Here is a 25673-nt window from a genome sequence, read left to right as displayed (position 1 = left end):
TAGCGCCCCCTGCACCCCCCCTACGGGGGATCGAGCCACAACCTAGGCATGAGCCCTGACCAGAATTTGGACTGTGACCTCCTGGTTCATAGGTCAATGTTCAACCACTGAGCCACACTGGCCAGGCGAGGAGTATTTTTTTAAAACAAAATGTTAAATTTATTCAGTAGACAATGTCATTCTTTTCTGATTTTATCCCTTATTTTATGTAACCAGCCCGTGGCCTTTTAGTGTGGAATTGAGGCTAATTTTTAGAGATCAAAGAAGAGCAGAGAATGTGGGCTTCCCCTTTGTCTTAGAGAAAGCATATGAAATGATTCTCTCTTCTTGTCCTACAGATGAAGCCTGATGCGTCCTTTTTATTTGGCAGCAAACTAGAAAGGTTAAATATTTTACTTATTTCAGTTACCATTTCCCCTCATTAAGTTTTGAAAATATTTCCTTAATTAATAAAGATAGCTTTAATTGCTACTTCAGAATATAAAACTTGTTTTTAAAGTTTTTCTTAGTGCTCCACAGTATAAGTACTAAAGGAGTGTTTTTTAAAAATATGTTTTTATTGATTGAAGAGAGGAAGAAGGGAGAGAGAGATAGAAACATCAATGATGAGACAGAATCATTGATCTAGTGCCTCCTGCACACCCCCTACTGGGGATCGAGCCACAACCTAGGCATGAGCCCTGACCAGAATTTGGACTGTGACCTCCTGGTTCATAGGTCAATGTTCAACCACTGAGCCACACTGGCCAGGCGAGGAGTATTTTTTTAAAACAAAATGTTAAATTTATTCAGTAGACCATGTCATTCTTTTCTGATTTTATCCCTTATTTTATCTAACCAGCCCATGGCCTTTTAGTGTGGAATTGAGGCTAATTTTCAGAGATCAAAGAAGAGCGGAGAATGTGGGCTTCCCCTTTGTCTTAGAGAAAGCATATGAAATGATTCTCTCTTCTTGTCCTACAGATGAAGCCTGATGCGTCCTTTTTATTTGGCAGCAAACTAGAAAGGAAACTAGTGGGAAATATCTTAAAGGAAAGAGGGAAAGGAGACATTCACGGAGATAAAGATATCGGATCCAAACAAGCTGAGCCAATCCGAATTAAAATCTTTGAAGGAGGGTAAGGAAACATAAGTGCAAATGGAAAAGATTCAGTGTTAAGTCAGAGGAAACGGTCCTGAGTGCCTGCATGGGAAAAGTGGTATCTACTCGGGTTGGAAGGGTAAAGCGAATTCCTTTTCTATTGACATTTCTGAAGCCTGGCTGGTAATAGATAATGAGTTCATGTCCTTGCATTCATGACTAGCTTTTGATGAACATGTCCCTGTTGTAAATGGTTGGAGCCTCTGCTTTAAATCTTTATGCCTCTAATTTAGTGTGAAATTGACTAAGTTGGTGGAATCTTCAAAGTTTTATTCTTCTATATTATTTGTATGGGCATTTGTGTGCTATTAGAGGGCATTTTTTATTCTATGCTTACAGAAATGCAATCCTGCACACTCACGTATAATCCTAGGCACTGGTTAATTTGTTTGTTTTATTGCTTTTATTACCTACACTCTAGATTTCATTGGGATTTCACCAGTTCCACAATGTCCTCTTTCTGCTCCAGGATCCAAGCCAGGGCCACACCGCATTTAGTTGTCATGCTTCCCCAAAGTCCTCTGGTCTGTGACAGTTCTCTGTCTTTAGGAATTTCTTTTTAAATGTTAAATTCTGAGTGGTAGAAACATGTTATAAGGCCCAATGACTTTGTTATCTGTATAGTTAAGAAAAAGTACACATATGTGTAACGTCTAGTTTTAGATTTTGATGGAAATGTATCTTTGATCCAGTCAATGGGAGAAAAGCCCAGATTTTTGCTTTTAAAATTTTAAAAATATTTAAAGCACATTAACCACATTTAGGAGATTATGATGTAACCAGCCTTATCTGTATAACAGATCTATAACTTACATATTTCCATGTGCGTGAATTTATTCCAATTATATTTACAGGACAAAATAATGTTATCTGTTTGACTATAAAATGTTGAATGTTTAGTGAAATGAAATATTGATTTCTCACATAGATTACCAGTTTGGAGATGGATGATTAAAATTGATTCCCTCTTAGGTTTGGCCTTCTTTTGATGGATGTCGAGTATTTTCACTAAAACCGTAGTTGCATATATAGTCATGAAGCTTGTCTCGCTATTTTTTGACATCCCTCATCTTTTGATACAAACGAGAGAAATATAGATTTTATCTTTCCTCAGAGACTGAGAGGTCCCTGTGACTGAATCAACCCTCTTACATTCAGCAGTCTTCATAGCAGTGCACTTGTACTAGATTAGAGAGACCTTCACAGTTACTGTGTGCTTTGGGGAGCCCATCTCCACTAACGAAGGACACGAATGAAAAAGCGTATGTGAACATTTTATTGCTGTGCTTTGATGATCCAAAAGGATTGTGCCCATATTTCATTTCTTCTGCCTTTCATTGCCCAATTTTATAGGCTATGTCCCAATCATCCCTTAATCTGTGGTCCAGTTTCTGCCTGGTGGTGACCAGGTTCATTCCAAGCAGTGTAGCACCAACTCTTATTTTGGTGATTACAAACTGATAACTTAAAAAAAGTATTACTGACCAGTTGTTTAAGGGTATGTGTTTTTTAATCTAATTTATAGATTTAGAATTTAATTAAACATATCCTTTAATTATTTTTTTAAAAAATCTATTAATTCTCACATCAAGTAGATTCATGGGTGTGCAGAATGGTAGGTTGGTACATATTTTACTTGTATAGATTTTTCTAATATAGAATAATAGTTTATACAGAACCTTACTATATTTCCATTCTGGAGTCAACTTAATCAGTTAAGACATTAAAAATAAAGTGATATTATTTGAAGGAAAAATGTATTCCCATCAACTATGATGATGGGCTACAATAAGTTTAAAGTACCCTTCTCCAAAGAAAATTAGCTTTCTATGAAATTCTTTTATTCTCTATTTCTTAGATAATTTCATCTAGTTAGTGGGAGAGAGTAGTGAAAATAAAAGGTGTAAGATATTTTTCATCTGTAGGTTCTTATCTACTTTATGACAAAACACAATGTGAGATAAAAGATAAGGTCTAAAACAGTTTTGAAGAACAAGTTGATACTGGAAATTTTTTGTGAAAGAGGACAGATTTAAAGGAGCAGAAAGCATGCAAAATTAACCAATATTTTTTTAAATCTCACCTGGATTGGCACTAACCAAAAAGTAGATCATATTAAGATTAAATAGTATCTATAGCAGATCTGGTATTTAAATACGTGTGTGGATTTTTCTCTCTTAAAAATTCTTCAATGCATTGGATGAATGAAATTGAACTTGCTTTTATTCCTGACTATGGATTAGCTGGGACCTGGGACGAATAGAGAAGTTTACAGTGCTCTGAGAATGTAGAAAATTAGAAATCTAGTGCCTTTAAGTCAATCCCCAGTGAATAAGGGCATTTTATATGTCAATTTACCTTTTGAAGTTATAAATAATACTTCAAAAGGAATATCTTTCCAAGAATGACATTTAGAACCATAATTCTAGCCTCGCTGTGATTTATGAGAGAATAAGGAAGTAATAATATTCACAGATTTATTCAATAGAATGTCACCCTACTCCATGGCAGATTATGTTTCTTTGTATTCTAAACAAAATATGATGTTTGGGCACTGGGTAGGTTTCTTCTGTAGATTATCACAGTGAATACCTAAGACTTTATTCATTTAACTAATTTCATTAGACATCCTTTCAAACTTCTCAACTAAATCCTCCTGGACACCAATGCAAATTTGATTGAAAAATTGAATCTCTAGTTTTCATTATGTGACAGTATCTCTCAGAAGCCGCTTGAAATTTAGACTCCATTTGTATACAGATTCTCAGTCCTTGGGAAGAGCAGATAAAATCTGTAGACAACAGTTGGTGAGCTCAGCTCAGCCTGTGTAAGCTAGAAATTTCCAAGGCACTCTCGTGCCAGGATTGTAAAAATAGAGTAGAAACTTGCAAAGAAGAATTCTATTATCAGTTACATTAATTTTAGCAAATTTGGAGGGGTATGTGTGTTGTGCATGCACATCTTAGATTATGTAATATTACTAAATGATATATGATGATTTGAATATGTTGGGAGAACTTTTTGGATGTTTCTTGTTTGGAAGTTTTACTAGAATCCAAAAGTAGTAAGGCACAGCTCTGCAACTCTTTTAGGCTTCTATAAGCCCATTTGAACATCTATAGCAAGTCCATATATTATACTTAATAGAAAAGAGGAAATTCCATGCTGAACTAAATGTAGGAGAAAGTCCATTTTGTTTACAATACCAAATCTATTATCTAGCTCTTTCAGGCATTTATTGCATAAATTTCATAGGTTTTGTAGCAGTAAGGTTGAATAATTGTAAAAGCCCCCATAAAAATTTGCCATGCAAATAATTAGCTTTGGGTTTGATTATATATATCGCGTGCTAAAGTATTTGAAAACACACTGGATTCCCCTTTTTTAAACAGGTATAAGTCAAATGAAGATTATGTATATGTCAGAGGACGTGGACGTGGGAAGTACATTTGTGAAGAATGTGGGATTCGCTGCAAGAAGCCGAGCATGCTCAAAAAGCATATCCGCACTCATACTGATGTCCGGCCTTATGTGTGCAAGTTATGTAACTTCGCCTTCAAGACGAAAGGTATGGGTCTGAATTTTTTTTTTTAGAGGAAAATCACTATTTTATGTAACTTCGCCTTCAAGACGAAAGGTATGGGTCTGATTTTTTTTTAGAGGAAAAAATGACTACCATGGATTCCAAATCCCATTTTACAACTAACTTTCACCGACAATAAGATGGTTTTGTTCGTGAAAATATGACCCCATGAAATGTGTTTCCTCTCTCATGTAAGTGATCAAAGGATGTATGAGACAGTGAGGCTCCTTTTACGACTTAAGAGCTATATAGAGTGAGGCCCAGGCCAGTAGTCTCTGAAGGAAGTGGCTCAGAATTGCCTGGATAGCTATTACTTCATGTTGGAAATGTTATGTGGTCTAGAGAACCTTTGCACCAGTATTGAAATACTGCAAGGAGACAATCCATGCAGTGGCATTAGGAAAGCAAAGCAGCAGCTGGGGAAAAAACATGTGCCCATGGTCAGTTTCAAGATTATAAATAATGTAGAAATCCACAGACTCCCAGGTGGGCCCCTCCATCCACAGTAGCATTAATTATGCATAGAAATTTGATAGCTTGGGATCTGTGTATTTATCAGCACAGAGACAATCTCTTACTCTCGGGTCATAACTAGGACTTGCCTTGAAATGACATTCTGTGTGTTTTCTAAATCTGTTTTTAACAGGTAGTTTCATATGAAAGCATTTCATAGGAGAAGGTTGCTTGATTATGTTTCTATCATTTTATAGAATCATGAAAGTTTTCATAAGCCTAGTATTCTCAGAATACAAACAATAGTGAATTGGAGGTGGTTTGACTTTTGTAGAAGCACATTTTACTGTGTTTTTTTTTTGTAGAAATACTAATGGATCCTCTAGACCAGTGGTTCTCAACCTTCTGGCCCTTTAAATACAGTTCCTCATGTTGTGACCCAACCATAAAATTATTTTCGTTGCTACTTTATAACTGTAATGTTGCTACTGTTATGAATTGTAATGTAAATATCTGATATGCAGGATGGTCTTAGGCGACCCCTGTGGAAGGGTCGTTCGACCGCCAAAGGGGTCGGGACCCACAGATTGAGAACCTCTAGGATGGTCTTAGGCGACCCCTGTGAAAGGGTCGTCGACTGCCAAAGGGGACGTGACCCACAGATTGAGAACCGCTGCTCTAGACACCCCTCACCCTTCAGGAGCCTCACATCATTTTCCAAAGTTTTAACTTTAAATTTGCATTCCAATTGATCTGCTCCACTCCACATCAAGAAAAGTAAATATCAGAGAAAAGATAGTCTTTGCTAGAGAAATGTGTACTTATTTTCTTTTATAGTTAAACTCCTGAATTGTTTCAATGGTTTGTCAGAAGTATAAATGTGTAGCCTCTCAATATACCTGTTTCTTCTTTATTAACAAGCCAGAAAAGGGGGAAGAGAATGTTCATTTGCGTTTCAAAAGAAATACACATAAGGTCCTTTAAATATCATTCACTTTCGCACCATCAAGACTTTCATTTAGAATTTCACGCAGAGACTTCCTGGGAGATAAGAAAATATAAACTTTAGTTTTAAAATATGCTGCAAATCTGCCAGTCATTACAACAGATATATCTTCACTGGACATATGATTTGTCTGCAGGTACAGCTGTGTGAAACACTGGGGGAAGAAACATTTTAAAGATATTTTTGAAATCAAATTAAATTTGGCTTTGAACCATTGTCTTGGAGTTTAGAAGGAAATAACTTATTCTTGGTCATTATTTTAGTTTACTATGCACCCTTTGGAAACGTGAAAATTTCTCAGAATCTTAAAATGAGCAAAACATTCTGGGAATCCCCTCCAGTTTTCACCTCTTGCTGAGATCCTGTTATCCAAACCCCAGACACCTGAGCTCAGATCAGGAGCACACTCATAGGACCAGTACTTCCTCCAGGCCCGGGCCACTCCTTCAGTGCCCTCCCTCTGCCACTCAGCTCCCCTCTCCTTGCTCTAAGCCCTTCAGAAATTCAAGAATCCCATAAACCAAAGCCAGCGTGGGGTTGTTTCAGAGCCAGATTTCTAACAACACACCTTCCCTCAAGATAAAAGCTCAGAGCCTGACCACCTGCTTGAAACGGGTAGAGAAAAAAATACAGAAGAAGAAACACATATTAAGATCTAAATAAATTATCTTGACCCACTTAACATCCACACCCATCCACATACACGATTCCTAGCTCCCTTGCAGAAGTAGATGGTTTTATCAATTTATACTTATATTTAATTAATTTTCAGATTTTAGAGTTCTTGATGATTTGTCTACAAAAATGTTTGAGCTTTTTTAAAAAATTATCACTGGACATATGATTTGTCTAAAGGTACAGCTGTGTGAAACACTGGGGGAAGAAACATTTTAAAGATATTTTTGAAATCAAATTAAATTTGGCTTTGAACCATTGTCTTGGAGTTTAGAAGGAAATAACTTATTCTTGGTCATTATTTTAGTTTACTATGCACCCTTTGGAAACGTGAAAATTTCTCAGAATCTTAAAATGAGCAAAACATTCTGGGAATCCCCTCCAGTTTTCACCTCTTGCTGAGATCCTGTTATCCAAACCCCAGACACCTGAGCTCAGATCAGGAGCACACTCACAGGACCAGTACTTCCTCCGGGCCCGGGCCACTCCTTCAGTGCCCTCCCTCTGCCACTCAGCTCCCCTCTCCTTGCTCTAAGCCCTTCAGAAATTCAAGAATCCCATAAACCAAAGCCAGCGTGGGGTTGTTTCAGAGCCAGATTTCTAACAACACACCTTCCCTCAAGATAAAAGCTCAGAGCCTGACCACCTGCTTGAAACGGGTAGAGAAAAAAATACAGAAGAAGAAACACATATTAAGATCTAAATAAATTATCTTGACCCACTTAACATCCACACCCATCCACATACACGATTCCTAGCTCCCTTGCAGAAGTAGATGGTTTTATCAATTTATACTTATATTTAATTAATTTTCAGATTTTAGAGTTCTTGATGATTTGTCTACAAAAATGTTTGAGCTTTTTTAAAAAATTATAATAATATAAGTAAAATAATAAACAACAGTGTCCTAGCTTAGAATTGTGACTCATATATTACATTAATAGCAAACTAAACACCCTTACAAGGGGAACAAACTATCTCAGCAGGCTGAGGGTTTCCACCTAGATTCAATGAGCCTATTCTTTAAAATAAGGTATTTGCTGGTACACTGCTAATGCAGCATCAAAGGGCTTAGACAATATTATGGCCTTTACAGCAATTAATTTCTGGATCTCTTTTGATAAGCTATATATGACATTGAACAGTATATATATATATATATACATTTCATAGATCCTAAGTCAAGAGTGATTAGATCAGTGTTTTCATAATTTCTCACATTACATATAGCAATTATATAAATCTACAGAAACTTACATACATATTTGTGTGTATATACATAATTATATATCTCTCTGTCATCATCATACATATGTGACATAAAATTCTTTCTTTTTTTCTAAGAATAATGGGAGTTTCAAGATAAATAAAAAGGCAGTATTGCTGCCCCAGAAGAAACTGCTGTCACAAAGTATGCCAACATATGTCAGACAGATAGATGCTCAATACTGAGAATACAATTCCCTATTAGGAGTTAGCTAAATATTCGTATTGTTCTTTGAATTAATTACAGGGTTGCCCCTAACATTAGTTTGGATTTTTTTTTCTTCTGACTAGTTAGGATCCTGTGAGTCTAATCTATATCAGATCAGTGCCAGGAGGTTGACTGTGTTGATAATATTTCATTGGGAAGTTTCTCTGAGATGTGTGACCCAGTTTGGCTTTTTATGAAGTACTAGAGGCCCGTTGCAGGAAGATTCCTTAAAGAATAGGGCTTCCTGTGGCTGGAGCGAAGCAGAGAAGGGAGCCAAACCCACCAAGGTGGGCTTCACTCCCGCCTCTGCCACCCTGCTTGCTTCCCCCACCCCCCATCTCCGCCGCCCCGCTTGCTTTCCTCCCGTCTCCGAGATCCTGTTATCCAAACCCCAGACACCTGAGCTCAGATCAGGAGCACACTCACAGGACCAGTACTTCCTCCGGGCCCGGGCCACTCCTTCAGTGCCCTCCCTCTGCCACTCAGCTCCCCTCTCCTTGCTCTAAGCCCTTCAGAAATTCAAGAATCCCATAAACCAAAGCCAGCGTGGGGTTGTTTCAGAGCCAGATTTCTAACAACACACCTTCCCTCAAGATAAAAGCTCAGAGCCTGACCACCTGCTTGAAACGGGTAGAGAAAAAAATACAGAAGAAGAAACACATATTAAGATCTAAATAAATTATCTTGACCCACTTAACATCCACACCCATCCACATACACGATTCCTAGCTCCCTTGCAGAAGTAGATGGTTTTATCAATTTATACTTATATTTAATTAATTTTCAGATTTTAGAGTTCTTGATGATTTGTCTACAAAAATGTTTGAGCTTTTTTAAAAAATTATAATAATATAAGAAAAATAATAAACAACAGTGTCCTAGCTTAGAATTGTGACTCATATATTACATTAATAGCAAACTAAACACCCTTACCAGGGGAACAAACTATCTCAGCAGGCTGAGGGTTTCCACCTAGATTCAATGAGCCTATTCTTTAAAATAAGGTATTTGCTGGTACACTGCTAACGCAGCATCAAAGGGCTTAGACAATATTATGGCCTTTACAGCAATTAATTTCTGGATCTCTTTTGATAAGCTATATATGACATTGAACAGTATATATATATATATATACATTTCATAGATCCTAAGTCAAGAGTGATTAGATCAGTGTTTTCATAATTTCTCACATTACATATAGCAATTATATAAATCTACAGAAACTTACATACATATTTGTGTGTATATACATAATTATATATCTCTCTGTCATCATCATACATATGTGACATAAAATTCTTTCTTTTTTTCTAAGAATAATGGGAGTTTCAAGATAAATAAAAAGGCAGTATTGCTGCCCCAGAAGAAACTGCTGTCACAAAGTATGCCAACATATGTCAGACAGATAGATGCTCAATACTGAGAATACAATTCCCTATTAGGAGTTAGCTAAATATTCGTATTGTTCTTTGAATTAATTACAGGGTTGCCCCTAACATTAGTTTGGATTTTTTTTTCTTCTGACTAGTTAGGATCCTGTGAGTCTAATCTATATCAGATCAGTGCCAGGAGGTTGACTGTGTTGATAATATTTCATTGGGAAGTTTCTCTGAGATGTGTGACCCAGTTTGGCTTTTTATGAAGTACTAGAGGCCCGTTGCAGGAAGATTCCTTAAAGAATAGGGCTTCCTGTGGCTGGAGCGAAGCAGAGAAGGGAGCCAAACCCACCAAGGTGGGCTTCACTCCCACCTCCGCCACCCTGCTTGCTTTCCTCCCGTCTCTGCCACCCCGCTGGCTTCTCCACGGCTTCACTCCCTTCTGCAGCAGTTGGCTTCCTTCTACGTTGTCTTCAGTCTTCGCTCCGCGCCTGTGTATGCAAATTAACCGCCATCTTCGTTGGGTTAATTTGCATACTCATCTGATTGGCTGGTTGGCGTAGCGGAGTGACACCAATTTGCATGTTTCTCTTTTATTAGTGTAGATTAGGAGGCTGACCCATTTGGGCCAAAGATATTAGATCCCTTCTCAGTCAGGAAAGCTTGGGATTCCCAGTCCTGCTTGGAGCCTACCCTTGAAAAGATGTGACCCTAGGTGTCGACACGTCCTCTAGAATGAAGAAAACCTGAGATTGGGCTACAGCCGTCAGGGCTTAATATCTTCACAAACCAGATTGTCCCTCTTCCGTTTGAATCAAGGGATCATGGGTAGAAACAAATCCCTGTCATCTCAAGTGAATTTTGGATCAATCATCACATTTTGGTAACATTAATTATTTTACTATGTGTGTTTTCTAGGAAACCTGACGAAGCATATGAAATCTAAAGCGCACATGAAAAAATGCCTGGAGTTGGGCGTCTCAATGACTTCAGTGGATGATACAGAAACCGAGGAAGCAGGTATTTATCATTTAGTTGGTGGACTATTGCACTACGTATGCTTCAGCTTTGTGGCCGGTGGTAAAATAAGTTTAGATGTGTGTTTTTTTTAAAAATGATCACATTTTATTTTATCAAATACTAAATATAGAAAAGAAGTCTGACATAGTGAATTGCTTGAAACCCACTAAGAAGAAGCAAATGCATTTCAGTTTATAAGTAGGAAGGGAGAAAGGTCTTACCAAGAAAATATTTCTATCTAGAACCATAAAGGAAATCCAGCTGTACTTTTGTTGTGTTAGGAATGTACATTTTATAAAACTTTCTGGGAAATTTGAAAATTTGAATGTCTTATTTTTCCTATTAAGAGGAAATAAAATAGGAAAAGAAAACATCATTAACCTCAATAGAAAACCTGAGGCTCAGCCAAACCTCCTGAGATACTCTCCTTACACATAAGCTTATACCTGTAGAGATAGGTTGTTGCTTTTATTTATTTTTTTCTAACATTATCATTTACAACATTACATACATATTTGTTGGGAGTTTTCTATTAGTGGTGTGATATCTGAGATATAAGATCCTACTCTGGAGTTTTTACTATAAGGTGGGTTGGCATAGGACAGGTACATGAAAGATAAGAACCAGTGCAGGTTTACGGAGGTATGTGTCCAGTGAGTGTTACAGGAGTTCAGAGATGGAACTATCTGCAAGGGCTGGAGGGTTGAGGAAAGCTTTTGGAAAGAGGTGGGGCCTAAATTAGCTCCTAATCTTGATGTTTGGATCTGGAACTCCACTATCTTTGTTCAATTGTTTCAGAAACTATGGAAGATTTGCACAAAGCAGCTGAAAAGCATAGCATGTCCAGCATTTCAACTGATCATCAGTTCTCAGATGCCGAAGAATCGGATGGTGAGGATGCAGATGATAATGATGATGATGATGAAGATGATGATGACTTTGATGACCAGGGAGATTTGACACCAAAAACCAGATCAAGAAGCACCAGTCCTCAGCCTCCTAGATTCTCCTCCTTGCCTGTGAATGTTGGCGCCGTACCCCATGGGGTTCCCTCAGATAGTTCCCTGGGACATTCTTCATTGATCAGCTATTTGGTTACTTTGCCAAGTATTCAGGTTACTCAGCTTATGACACCAAGTGACTCATGTGAAGATACCCAGATGACAGAATACCAGAGGTTATTCCAGAGCAAAAGTACAGACTCAGAACCAGACAAAGACAGGTTAGACATACCCAGTTATATGGATGAAGAGTGCATGCTGTCTTCAGAGCCCAGCTCCTCTCCGAGGGACTTCTCTCCCTCAAGCCACCATTCCTCACCGGGATATGATTCTTCACCCTGTCGGGATAATTCACCAAAGAGGTATCTGATACCCAAAGGAGATTTATCACCCAGAAGACATTTATCACCTAGGAGAGATCTATCACCCATGAGACATCTTTCACCAAGAAAGGAAGCTGCATTGAGAAGAGAGATGTCACAAAGAGATGTTTCACCAAGAAGGCATCTGTCCCCAAGGAGGCCATTGTCACCTGGGAAAGATATCATGGCAAGAAGAGACCTCTCTCCCAGAAGAGAGAGAAGATACATGACTTCCATAAGAGCACCATCTCCCAGAAGGGCTTTATACCACAACCCACCATTGTCTATGGGGCAGTATTTGCAAGCAGAGCCGATCGTATTGGGGCCTCCTGTGAGTATGAGTAGCTTTCTCTTTTTAATTTATAAGTCATAGCGCATGAGAACCTCTTGATAACACAGTAGTGTGGAATTTATAACATGAGTCTCTCTTATGGGGAGGAGTGAACGCGGTTACTGAAAATAGCAGGAAGACATTTTTATCACAAGCTATTGTCAGTAACATGGCTGTGGCATTACCCCAAGTGTAGTAGTATTGCATCAGAGCAGTGGTGCATTCCAGCTGGTAACAGGTGAGGCCTTCCTAAATGCTTTCTAAGCTTAACTAATTATAAACATGAGCTGAAACTTCGACATGAATAGAAAAGATAAAGTCTTTGGACTGTCATGAATGCTTAGACCAGCGGTTCTCAACCTGTGGGTCACGACCCCTTTGGCGGTCGAACGACCCTTTCACGGGGGTCGCCTAAGACCATCCTGCATATCAGATATTTACATTATGATTCATAACAGTAGCAAAATTACAGTTATGAAGTAGCAACGAAAATAATTTTATGGTTGGGGGTCACAACATGAGGAACTGTATGTAAAGGGCCAGAAAGTTGAGAACCACTGGCTTAGACAGACACTCTTGGGGGTATTTAGTTGTCATAGTTATATAACTCTTTGCTAGGTAAGGATTCTGATTCAGGTATTAGTCTTGCCTTTCAATAACTTTTTGAAAAATAAACTCATTACCTTGAGCACGACCTTGCTCACAATGAGTGAACATGTGACACTAATGAGGGACTGGGAGAAGAGAGAATGATCCCCGCTGTATGTTTGTAAATCAAAGGCATCAACATATATGTGTGTGTTTTACCATTACTTCCATCTCCTGGTAACCAAGGGCACTTGCTTAGTGAGATAGGGGCCCAAAGAGAGTGGGAATTTGGGAGAGCTAAAAGAGAAAGTATCAGAGGAGATTTCTAGGATATGCCCTCAGTGTAAATTAAGAGAACAATAGTACAATCATGAATTAAATTTAGGCAGAAGGTTTAATGCAAATGCATTGAGGGAGGCCAGCTGCCTCCCTGTTATTACCATTTCACCAGCTTGAATCATAAGCTTAGGTTGTTGAATTTTTCAACTTTAGGAAAGCTCCCTGGTGTTGCTTTTTAGTCCCCTGCCACCAACATCCTCTTTTCACAAGCCTGCCATCAACTTAGTTTTCAAGCTGTAACTATTGCAGAAACATGTATAGCAAACAAGATGGAATTTATTTGCCAAGCTAATAAACTAGCTAGCTAAGAAAAAAGAAGTAAGTTTCCACTGGTGTTTGTGTCTTGGTGGTGTTAAGTAGAAAGGAGGAATCTGAAGTTAACGCCATTGCAGCATAAAGAGTGATAAAGCCCTCAGGTGCCAGGACACTGCATCTGGGTGTAAAATGCTTTCTCTGGTTTAGACCCAGTGATGCTGGTGGTATGTGTGAGATATGACTCTCCTGTTCTGAAGTGGTCAGGTAGACTGAGACTGTGGTATTAGTAAGATGTTGGAGCATATTCAATCAATTGTAGTCACCCAAAAAATAAGCCTTGCTCATGCCAGTTTAGCTCAGTGGATAAAGCCCTCAAACTCAGGTTTGATTCCGGTCAAGGGCATGTACCTCAATTGTAGGCTCGATCCCTAGCCCTGGTTGAGGCACAACCAATAGATGTGTATCTCTCTCACATCGATGTTTCTCTCTCTCTGTCTCTCCCCCTCCCTTCCACTCTCTCTAAAATGTCAATATAAAAATATCCTTGAATGAGGATTAACAACAACAAAAAATAAGCCTTTAGTGCCAACACAGTATTGTTATTAAAAAATAATAGCACTCACAATCAACTGGGGCAAAGGAACTGAAGAAGTAGGCTAAGGGAGTTCATCTAACTTTTGCATACACTAGTATGCCCAATTCACCTAGATATTTAATAGCATTATTAAACATTGCCATTTATGAAGCCCAAGTGCTGAGCCTTTGGTCTATTACCCAGTGTAATTATCTTGAGAGAATTGATAACCCACTTCTTTGGTCACATGATATGATGGAACAGATCTGGGAATCCTTCCTGAAGCAGAAGCATTTGATCCCAAACACTTTTATGCTTTATCACACAGTTTCTGAGGGGCAAAGGAGGATTTGCATCTTTCTGTGATGTATACATTAGCTTCTTGTTGCCAGACAAAATAAAATTGGCAATACTATGAGAAGTATTTCTCCTGATTGCTGTATTTGATGAGTACTTCACCCTTCTGAGTAATGTTTGAAAATATTAAATTGCATTACCCCTAAAATATTTTTTGGTGTTTTTTTTTTATGGAAATGCTATTAGCAATACCTTTGTGGTTGCTTAACCTTGACCAAGGGCTCACAAGACAGTGACTGTGGTGTGAAAGGACCTTGTAGCCCAGCATATTACACTCATTATTAGTTTGAGTGGTAGGCCCCAGGGAGCAGGTTTGGAGGAGATGATATGCAATCACTGGGACTCTATTACCCTGCTGTTTCTGCCCTAATGCCTCCTGGTTAGTTTCAATTTTAGGATGAATGGATGACTAGATAAATAGATAGACAGACAGACACATAGATACATAGAATAAGAAGGTAAGTCTTTTTTTCAGTTAGTAAATATTTCTTAAAAGTCTACTATATGAGGCTCAAGGATAAGGGTGAAATGTTGTCCTCATCTTTTCCAAATATAAAACATTTCCATTTTTAAAGATTTGGTAGATCAATAGCAAGGAGACAAAAGAGTGTCTTGGTCCTCAGTACATAGTGTAGATGAACATTGTGTCCATTGAAAGAGTCCACATTCGCTTCTTTCCTTTGCTATCTCTATGATCTTGGGCAAGTCACTTAACCTCTTGGTCATAGTTTCCTAATCTGTTTGTGGCAGCCAGAGAGCTGATCCAAGCAGATTTCGGTCCTGGAAAGAACTTGCCATTCAACTGTAAGGAATGTAGTCAGCTGAGAACTTCCTGCTGTTAGCTCCCTCAGGGCACACCTCAGTTTTTAAGCCAAGGCCATGCTTTGTTCTGGAGCCCCCAGCCAATGCCTGAGCCCAGATGGGTCACAGCTAAGCTGAGCACTTGCTTCATTTCCCCATTACCTTCCCCTGCATTAGCTCCTCTGCTCCTGCCCCCACCTCCACACACACCAACCAGTGAAACCTCTTTCAATCCTTCCTTCTTAGCATTTGCTTCCAGAGGGCCTACTGACACTGTTGAAAAGATGAGTGGGATAATCTGGCACGTGGGAGATATATATAATACAACCCACACATGAATTCATTATTTGTATTTTCACATCAAGATTTTTCTTACTTTGATTTAAATAAGTTGCGAGTTTGTTCACATATCACAACAACAAAGCATAAATTACAGAACACAATAGGGTTGCAAATGGAGTAAAAACCGAAGTAGAAACACCTTATTGAGAATTTATTAGGAGGGTGAAGAAGGGGTGAATAGGCAGAGAGAGGATGTGTGGTTACCTGATAGGAATTCTGCTTGTGTACTAACTTCTGTGGTTGTAATCATTGATTTTCTGATCAGTAAAGGTCTAAATGTGACACTTCTATTCTTAACACAAATCCAGTTTTGTTGGAATTTGAACATAATGAATAAATTTTAGTTTTACAAGTTCATCATTCCCTTCAAGAGCCTTGAGTGAGAGACCTCATGCAATGGGAGCTCTCTCTCTCTCTCAGGCTCCCTCCCAGACCCCATTCTGATTAGGGGTATGCAGTGGCTATCATGGAATAGCAACCCAAAGCAAAATGGAAAAATAACCAAACCACATTTCACCTTAAACTTTGAATCTGTAACAACTGTGACTAAAAGATTCACTTGATTATTTTCAAGGATTATTGTAGGCATTACAGTTCTTCAACCTTAATTGGTGTTTGATAAAGGAAATGTGCCTTTTTCAGAACCAAAGCAAATACAAGTAGGATTTTTTTGGTAGCATATAATGAGTCTTTCATGCCATAAAATTCTCTCCTTATCTAACTTATTAGGCCCTTGTGATTATAGGGTTGATGATTACATGATTTCTCATGCACTTCCAGGACAAATCATTTGTTTTTAGCTTGAATAAGTTGGAGCCTGGAGCAGGGTAAGGCCAAGTATGGCACAGAGTAGCAGAGATGATGCATAATTTATCATTCCTGAGCCGATCTCACAATCTAAATAGAACTGGATGAATCATTAATGGTATAAAGCATACCTTGAGTTTTAGAACTGAAACATTCATGAAATGAATGAAAACATTTTCTTTTTGTCTGTCTCCTGGATTACTACCATACTTGACATGTTTAATCTCCATTTGATTTTAAGTTCTCAAAAAAATAACAATAAACTGATGATAATCCATTAAAAGAATGAATCTCAGTCATTAAAACCACACAATCTCATTAAAACCTGATAATCTCACAGTCTAAATTGTGTTTTGCTACAGAAACATTTGTAGAAAATAAGTTTTCTATTTTTTGGGCTGGAAACCATGAAATCTGGAATTCTGGCCAAAAATTTTAAGTATCTTTAATTCATTAATTTATGAGAAGATATGTAAATGGAAGTAATAATATAAACAGAGGACTTAAGACACCGTCGTCTTTGGTTCCCACCTGTGTAGTTGAGTAAGAGCTGTAACTACCCAAAGTATTTAGAGTTAACTGCTTATCTGATGGATTGATAGTTTCCTTATAAAACCCACCCTTGATTTGGTGAAGACTCTGGTCATCTGCCTGGGGTGTCTCTTGAGCAGGAATGTATTTCATTAGACTAACAACTTGCACTTTGGAGCAACCAGTTTGTGTATTGCCATCATTTTGTCATCTACTCGGTAAACATTTTCCTTTTTATAAATACAAATTTTTAGGCTTGTTACTTTGATTATACTTATTAACACTTCAGAAAAATGTTAAAATTCTACATAGTATATAAATGGATGGTAATATTTTTAATTTCTTTTGAATTTAAAAATCTATTATTAGTGTCGTTTTGCTTGGAAAACTTTTTCTAGTAATTTTCCATTATTTCCTTTTCATCCTTTCTTATGAAAAAAAAAGCAGAGTTAAAATTGTAACCTAGTATAAAGCACATACATGTTGTATCACATTGCTGTTTATAAAGTAAAGTAACTTTTCAAAGAAGGGCAGCTTCATTCAAGGATTCTAAACGACAACTGAGATACCTCTTTTGTATTGAAAATGAAAAATTAATCAAAGGATCAGGTAGTTTTAAAGTGTTTTGAATGAACCAGTGAAAGCGTGAATGGATGAAAAAGTTTGACCTAAGCATGAAGAACAGCGGGTCCTAACTGTTGTGCTCTCTGTTTCCAACGCAGAATCTAAGAAGAGGATTACCTCAGGTTCCTTACTTCAGTCTCTACGGAGACCAAGAAGGTGCTTATGAACATCCGGGCTCCAGCCTCTTCCCTGAGGGACCTAATGACTATGTCTTCAGTCATCTTCCACTCCACTCTCAGCAACAAGTACGAGCTCCTATCCCCATGGTGCCCGTTGGTGGGATCCAAATGGTTCACTCCATGCCGCCGCTCCTCTCTGGTTTACATCCTCCACCCACATTGCCTCTGCCAATGGAGGGCTCTGAGGAGAAGAAAGGAGCTTCCGGGGAATCCTTCGCTAAGGATCCCTACGCTATTTCTAAGCAGCACGAGAAGCCATCTCCTCACCTTTTGCAGTCATCTGGTCCACCCAGCATGCCCTCCTCTCCTCGGCTATTGATGAAACAGAGCACTTCGGAAGACAGCTTAAATGCAACAGAGAGGGAACAGGAGGAAAATATACAGACTTGTACAAAAGCCATTGCCTCTCTCCGGATTGCCACAGAAGAGGCCGCTCTGCTTGGGGCAGACCAGCCAGCACGGGTGCAGGAGCCCCACCAGAAACCCTCGGAAAGTGCACATGTTAGCATTAGACACTTTAGTGGACCTGAGCCAGGCCAGCCCTGTTCCTCAGCTACCCACACTGACTTGCATGATGGTGAAAAGGACAACTTTGGTACATCACAGACTGCATTAGCTCACTCCACGTTTTACAGCAAGAGTTGTATGGATGACAAACAGTCGGGCTTTCACGGCAGCAAAGAATTATCTTCAAGCACAGAGGAAGGCAAAGAACCTTCGTCGGAAAAGAGTCAGCTACATTGATCTCAGATGCATGGAGACTTTCATTTCCACATTTTCTTATTTTGTTTTGTTTTTTCTAGAAATAGAGGTAATCAAGTTTATAGCATGCCTGTCCTGAGTTACAGTAGTTTGCTATTATATATACTTTTGTTATAGCAAAAGAATAGGTAAATTAACAAGTCATCATGAGCCTGACCAAAACAAAATTTGAAATTAACCTATTGGGTCTGGTACTTTTAAAACTGTACAGATGTTTGTGCCTTTTCTTTACTTTGCTTATATTCTTATAAGCATTTTTTAGCAGTAATTTGTACATATTTTAGAATTTGTGTATCTGCTTTGTAATAAATGTAATTTCTTTCCTTTTTTGGACACTTGGATCTAAATGATATAAAGCAAAACAGCATCAATATATATGTGAGGTTGCACTAAAACATATTTTTATATGATTAAAACTGAACAGCTTTTATGTACAGCTCTGATTCTGTAATACTAATATTTATTTACCTTGTTTCATAAATTGTACATTTTTTCTTAATGTTGTGGATTGCTTTTCTATGTGAAGCATGGGATTTACTGTTGCATAACTAGAACAAAAATGTATATTGTAAACAAGATATTTAAACTAGAGTATCTTATTCTGCACTTATGCATTAGTTACAAAAAAGATAAAGGATGTATCAGTCAGTTCTTAACTCTTGTAAATTTTTTTGTCTCTTGTTTGCTGGATTGACTATAACTTAAGTGCTGATTGTGATTTTAAACTGATAGTACCGTAAAGCATTAAAGTAAACAATGTGCTATTGTGAGTTTTTTCAAAGCTTTATAAATCAGTTATAAATAATATTAAAAGTATTTGGTCTTATGTGAACATGTTGATCTATATACTCATCGAAAAATATGGGAAAACATTCCGCCCCATGTAAATATGTACAAGTGCATCACTGGTACAATTTTATGTAACTCAGTTGGACACTAGGTTGCCACAGACCTATGCTAAGGTGTCTTTAAAAATTAAAGTGACAAAGCACATGGGACTTTGTAGAGCTTGGTTATCGGCCGGCCCGGTGGCTTGGCAGGCAGTGCTGGGCGCTGCCTGTGGAGAAGACCTGGGCTTAGAAATCTCCTTGGTTCTTGCTGCACACGACGGTGACTGAGCTAAGGCTACTATGGAGGGGTTACTCTTGGACTCTGAGGAGTGGATGTGGAAGCGGGGAAGAGGCATGGAGACCTACCTGCTCATAGCCCTTCCTGTCAGCCAGTCCACACGGTAACAGGGTTGGCATCAGCTTTAGGAGAAGCCACTTTACCCTTTGGAAGAGGGGAAGAGTGTCACATTTCTGGCTATCTCAGGGGGAATGGGAGGAAGAAGCTTTCCAGGGGAAAGAACTTGTGGGAGCAGGAGGTTTTTTGTATATAACATTCAAAGTGGGCTTTGGTTGGTGGCATAAGTGGGCAGAGCCTTTGTAGGTCCAGAGGAATGGCAGAAAAGGAGGGTACCACATGTGCACACACACCCCTGTGTGTGCACGCGCGCACACACACACACACACACACACACACACACACACAATCTGGGTTATCTTTGTGCTATATAGTGGATTATAATTCTGTGAAACCAAGTTTGTATATTGAATTACATTAAGGAGTGTTCTTTAAAAAGAGAAATAAATATACAATTACATGCTTGAGGTGTCTAGTTTTTATGTGTTGTTTTACATTTTAAGTTTGCCCATTTTGGTTTCTAAAAAAATTTTGATGCTACCAACATACCATCTGTGCCTTTAATTGCCAGGCTCAGCCCATCTTGCGGTATGCTAATATGAATGCTTTTAACAAGTGAGAAGACAGCCATTGGCTTCCACATGTCTTCCATTAAGACAGATAGTGGTCACCACAGTGTGGGCCCAAAAATGGACGCATCGGAATGTCAGCATGGGCACTTGCAGAATACATTGTATCTGAAAAGAGTCATGGGTAAAGCAAATTATCATTTCCCTTTAGGCCTCCTCTCAGTATGCTTACATGTCTGAAATTTCACTGGGGAAACCTCTTTTTTAAAATTTTGTCAGTAACTGAAGGCAAAAAGCCAACTGAAATAAGTACATCATAAAATATCTACATATCATAGTTCTTTTATTACAAAAGAGTAGAACCTTTTAAATAATGAAAGTAGAAGTTTATTAAAGGTCAAAATCTATCAGTATTGCCATTATAAAAATCTCAAATTGGTGGATTTACAACTCAACTATTTTCTTTTATGAGCTAGACTGTCTTTTTAAACTATGTTTTACAAAGGTGAATTAAAGGTCAACAAAGCCAGCCAGCCTAATATCTGTCTGTCATGGAGAAGAATCCTTGAAACATTCAATTACTTAGAGTAATGTGTGTCTTACTCTAAACCAAGATCTCCCTGTCCAGATTTGCTTAAAGAACAGTTTCTGATTATGTATGCTGTTCTCATTTAGACCATATTACAATAATGACAATTTACAGTAAAATGCTAGGGTTGAATGATCTCAAAGTAACAGAAAGCCCACAAGGTTATTATTACTAAATATGTTGGCACCTACTTTGTCAAAGTATACTGTCCCTCCCTCCCCAGGCTGTTTGACATCAGAGCTTGAAAATGTTCCCCTTGATTCTTGAGTGTAGAGAAACCTCTGTGTACCCATACCCCAGATTCAGCAATAAACCACATTTGGCCATGTAGCAGACATACTGGAGCACAGGGAAAATGTCAGAAAATACTTTATTTGGCATTTAAAAGTGCCAAGGAATGACAAGCACAAAGTATCAATCTTCAATATTACCGTACACTCTGTGGATCATTTTATATGTGCACATCCATTGCTTAGCAACAACTAGGATCGCATTCAGAAATATATGTTGGTCATCAAAATGAGCCAAACCATCAGATGTCCTCTCTCTGTTTGTTAAATTCCTCAAGTGTATTTTAAATTCGGCTACAGATGACTGGCATGTTTTATACTTCAAGTGGATGCCAAGCTTTGTTATCTTCTTAAAGTATACATTTAACAATTATGGTTTGATGTGAACAAGATTTATTTTTGGCAAAAAAAATATAATGCTTAATACATTTTAGTAATTCATTGAACATTATGTTAATGGATAAAATATTATAAAATAATAACTTTTCTATTAAAAATTCCTAAGGAGTCTTATATGATATCAGCGATCAAGCCATATCCCCAAAACAAAGTGAAAAGTTCAAGCAGTTCTGTGGATAATGAAAAGAGAAAAATTAAAAAGGTGCAACAGGACTTCTCCAAGGAGAGCAAGGTGTAGGATTACCTCAGTAACTGTGGTAAATCAAACAGAAAGTGTGGCAGCAGCAGGGGACTGGGGCGCTTTACTCTGAGCAGTTGGCCTGCCTATCGAAGCCCCTGGACATCTAAATCCTCACAGGCATTGCGTTTTACAGCCAAGTTCCCGGCGTGAAGAAGGGCAAAGGCCACGTGAATCCTTTAGTCTTGAGCATCTCTACCCTTAGCAATAATTTGTCTTGAGGTGCAGGTCTGATTATAAGATAACCTTCAATTGTATGAATACCCCTTGTCATGATTTAAGGGTGGATGGTGGCTTTAGATTTTGCAGACTCAAAATTGTTATCCTTGTCAGTTTCATCTTATTATTATACCCCATACACACACTGTATATTGTCTAGGGAGCCAGTTCCTTTAATTGGGACAGCATTCCAATATGAAAGCATTTTTAGCTAACAATTAAGAACTATATGTTAACCCTGTTTTCAGTGCTTTAGACTATTCGCTCATTTAATGGTCACAAAACTGAAAGAATTAATTGCTTGTGTTTACACAGCTAGTATGTAGAAGAGAGCAGGCAGTTGAGTTCTAGAGCAAACTATCCAATAGAATGTTCTGCAATGATAAAAATGTCCTGTTATCTGCCTTTTCCAATACAATCCTCTCTAGCTACCTGTGGCTACTTGCACCTGAGATGTTCAAGTGTAATTGAGAGACAGGTTTTTAAAATTTTATTTAATTACTAGAGGCCCAATGCACAAAATTCGTGCAGTGGAGGGGAGGGGGGTGTCCCTCAGCCCGGCCTGAACCCTTTGCAATCTGGGACATCCCCCTCACAATCCGGGACAGCTGGCTGCTAACCGCTCGCCTGCCTGCTTGCCTAACCACCTCTGCTGGCCTGATTGCCACCTAACCGCTCCCCTGCTGGCCTGATGGCCCCCAACTGCCCTCCCCTGCCAGCCTAATGGCCCCCAACTGCCCTCTCCTGCTGGCCTGATCCACCTAACTGCCTAACTGTTCTCCCCTGAGGGCCTGATCCACCTAACTGCTCTCCCCTGCTGGCTTGATCACTCCTAATCGCCTCTGCCTCAGCCCCTGCCACCGTGGATTTGTCCAGAAGGAAGTCAGATGTCTGGAAGATGGCCAGTTGACCCGGTCTAATTAGCATATTGCCCTTTTATTAGTATAGATACGTAATTTAGTGACCATATGTAGCCACTGGTTTCTGAATTGGACTGCACAGCTTGACAGGTTGTATACTTACTTTTGACACAAGCTGTACCACATATTTCCATACACGTCAGTCATTTGACAAATATTGAACTCCTATCATGTGCCAGGCTCCCTTCTTGGTACTGGGTATATAGGAATGAACAACAAAAAATAGAACAAAACACCTGCCATGATAAAACTTGTGTTCAGTGCTTACCATTAAACATCCAGTTAAGGATTTTGGTAATGCAGTTCTACTGATTGTTCCCCTTTCTGTTGAGTTTCAGACCTTGGAACTCACCCAAGGAATAACAACAACCAAAGCAGGATTTTATGAAGAGGTAAACAAGCCCCTGATGCAAATCCTCCTCCCCTGCTGAAAGTCTCTTGTACAAGCTAGGGTGAAGGCTACATCATAGTCTCAGGATGGATGCGGGTCCCCACTTCCTGCCTTGGTGTAAATGCACACGCTCCAGCAGGTCTATGAAGAGAGAGGCAGGACTGGGCTCCAGGAAGGGCCTGACAGCCTACAGCTCCTGCCCAGGAAGCAGAGGTCTGTGGGAAAGAGCTGTCTGCCCTCTGCTCCTGGAAGTCCCGCCTTGCATTTCTGAATAGCACACGTAAGTAAACTGGAGGGAAGCAGAAGAAAAGAGTCAGCTGGGGGTGGGGGGGAGAGGGTTGTCTTGAACTCATAGGACAGCTCTCCTTCACAATAACAAAAGGGGTGGAGATTCGGAAGAAATGGAGAGTGTTCCTTCCTCTTAAGTGAGGAACCTGGGGGAAAAGGCTTCTCTTTCAAACATTTCCCATCGGTTTACTAGCCACTCAAGGGCAACCATACTGGGAATCTTCCACCTTTTGTAGAAAACCTACCATCACCATGGACCCACTGCTCCCCCTAAAACACATTCTGTGTCTCCATGTTATCCTCTTGAAATTAGTGAGATTATAAATCAAGTAATATTAAACTGACACAAACTGGACAAAGAAATAAAATAACTGCAACTTAGGTAAATAATTGGACATCACAGCCATTTCTGGAAAGAATTAAGCTCATCAAAAGACGATTTAACTATTTTCTCAAATCTCCTAAGGAGAGCTCATAACTAGTACCATCCTCACAGTGGATGTCTTAGCTGACTAGTCCTATTCTTATGGAATTCTATTGGTGAAGTGATGCGCCATAGTATACTTTCCCGCCTCAACTCAAGCCCAGCCACATTGTCACATCTGGTTTACCAGATATTATACATTTAGTATCACAGGTCAGCATAAAATTCTTTCAATTTGTACTTTAAATGCTACTTCAAGTTTATATGTGCTATAAATGCAAAGGATATGCCAGATTTTGAAGACATAGCACAAGGAGAATGCCAACTATCTCATTAGTAATTTTCATATTGAAAACATGTTGAAAAGATTCCATTTTGGATATAGTAAGTTACATAAAATGTTATTACAATTGATTTCCCATGTTTTCTTTTCTAAATATTGCTACAGAAAATTGACTGTTGCATATGTGGCTCACACCACATTTCTATTGGATGACTTTTTCAGTGAGAAACATTTTTTTGAACCGAGAAAACTGCACTTAGCTGACCATGTGTGTAGGAATATACAGCTGCACACACTAACACCTACCAGAGACCTCATTTCACCACCTGCATTATGAGCCACGTTCACACACATAGTGCATGGTGTCCTGACTTTCTGGATCATTTTGGAGAACCCGCCTGCCACTATTTCACAATAACTCATTAATTGCTTCTCTCTGTCACCACTTCCACTAGCAAACTTTAGGTCTTTTTCACATTAAGTGCTCTATTTATTGTAATACTTGTGTATTTCTTAACCATTCAACACTGTGCTACTTCTGTTACTGGGGTCCTATCTTTATGTGTCACCATGAAATTTCTGAGTATTATGTCTCAACTCTGTTTTTCTCATAAGCCCTGTAGATTTTATTACATGATTTTGGTAGCACAGAGATTTTTAGGAAAGCACATGTCTTCTTATAGCAGAAATTACTTATTAAAATTCTATACCTCCCCCCCATCAAAAATTTGTCTTTATAATAACACAGAATTCAGTTCTAGGTTCATTTCAATCTAAATAGATTTTTCATTTTCAGGGGTGTCTTGTTTGAAGGGTCATTAGAAAGTTGGACTAAACTGTCTTAAGCATTTCTGGAACTCCAGTACCAGAACCCCATTCCCAGAACCCCATCCAATAAGTATCAGTGGCATCCTACAATCATAGCATCAATCACAGAACTTTTATAAATTTCTAAAATGCCCTGGAAATATATTGCCCCAGATGAGAACCACTGGTAGGTTTGAAGCTGGGGGGAAGGAGATAAAGATGAATAGAAATTCATCAGACAAAAATGTATTTACCCTAAAAAGCTCATCCTTAATATTATAAAATAAAATATTTTGGGTTTTATGTCTGAGAAAATATTTCAAAGCCTTTGACAGTTTTTGGAAGTTTATTCTGAATAGAGTAGTTGAAATGTAAGTAAACTCATAGTGTGTTAAGAAGACTACTGCTATTTTAAGTCAATTTAAAAATAGTGATGGCAATACTGCATTTTTGCTACTGTGTTGCCATTATTACTAAGATAATCAAGTTC

General features: G+C 38.6%; 1 protein-coding gene across 1 annotated transcript in view; it reads left to right on the top strand.

Annotated features, from left to right (window-relative positions):
- Positions 1 to 20231, top strand: part of HIVEP2 (human immunodeficiency virus type I enhancer binding protein 2) — a 26556-nt gene extending 6325 nt beyond the window's left edge. Inside the window, exons 3-7 of the mRNA XM_005859138.2 lie at positions 964 to 1118; positions 4534 to 4709; positions 10627 to 10728; positions 11527 to 12422; positions 17739 to 20231. Of these exons, the coding sequence (XP_005859200.1) occupies positions 964 to 1118; positions 4534 to 4709; positions 10627 to 10728; positions 11527 to 12422; positions 17739 to 18563 (2154 nt within the window). The 3' untranslated portion in view covers positions 18564 to 20231. The remainder of the gene's footprint in view (positions 1 to 963; positions 1119 to 4533; positions 4710 to 10626; positions 10729 to 11526; positions 12423 to 17738) is intronic.
- Positions 20232 to 25673: the final 5442 nt, after the last annotated feature.

The sequence above is a fragment of the Myotis brandtii genome, unplaced genomic scaffold (assembly GCF_000412655.1).
Source record: "Myotis brandtii unplaced genomic scaffold, ASM41265v1 scaffold123, whole genome shotgun sequence".
Classification (NCBI taxonomy): domain Eukaryota; kingdom Metazoa; phylum Chordata; class Mammalia; order Chiroptera; family Vespertilionidae; genus Myotis; species Myotis brandtii.
The sequence above is the reverse complement of the archived record's forward strand: the minus strand, read 5'-3'. Positions and strand labels throughout refer to the sequence as shown.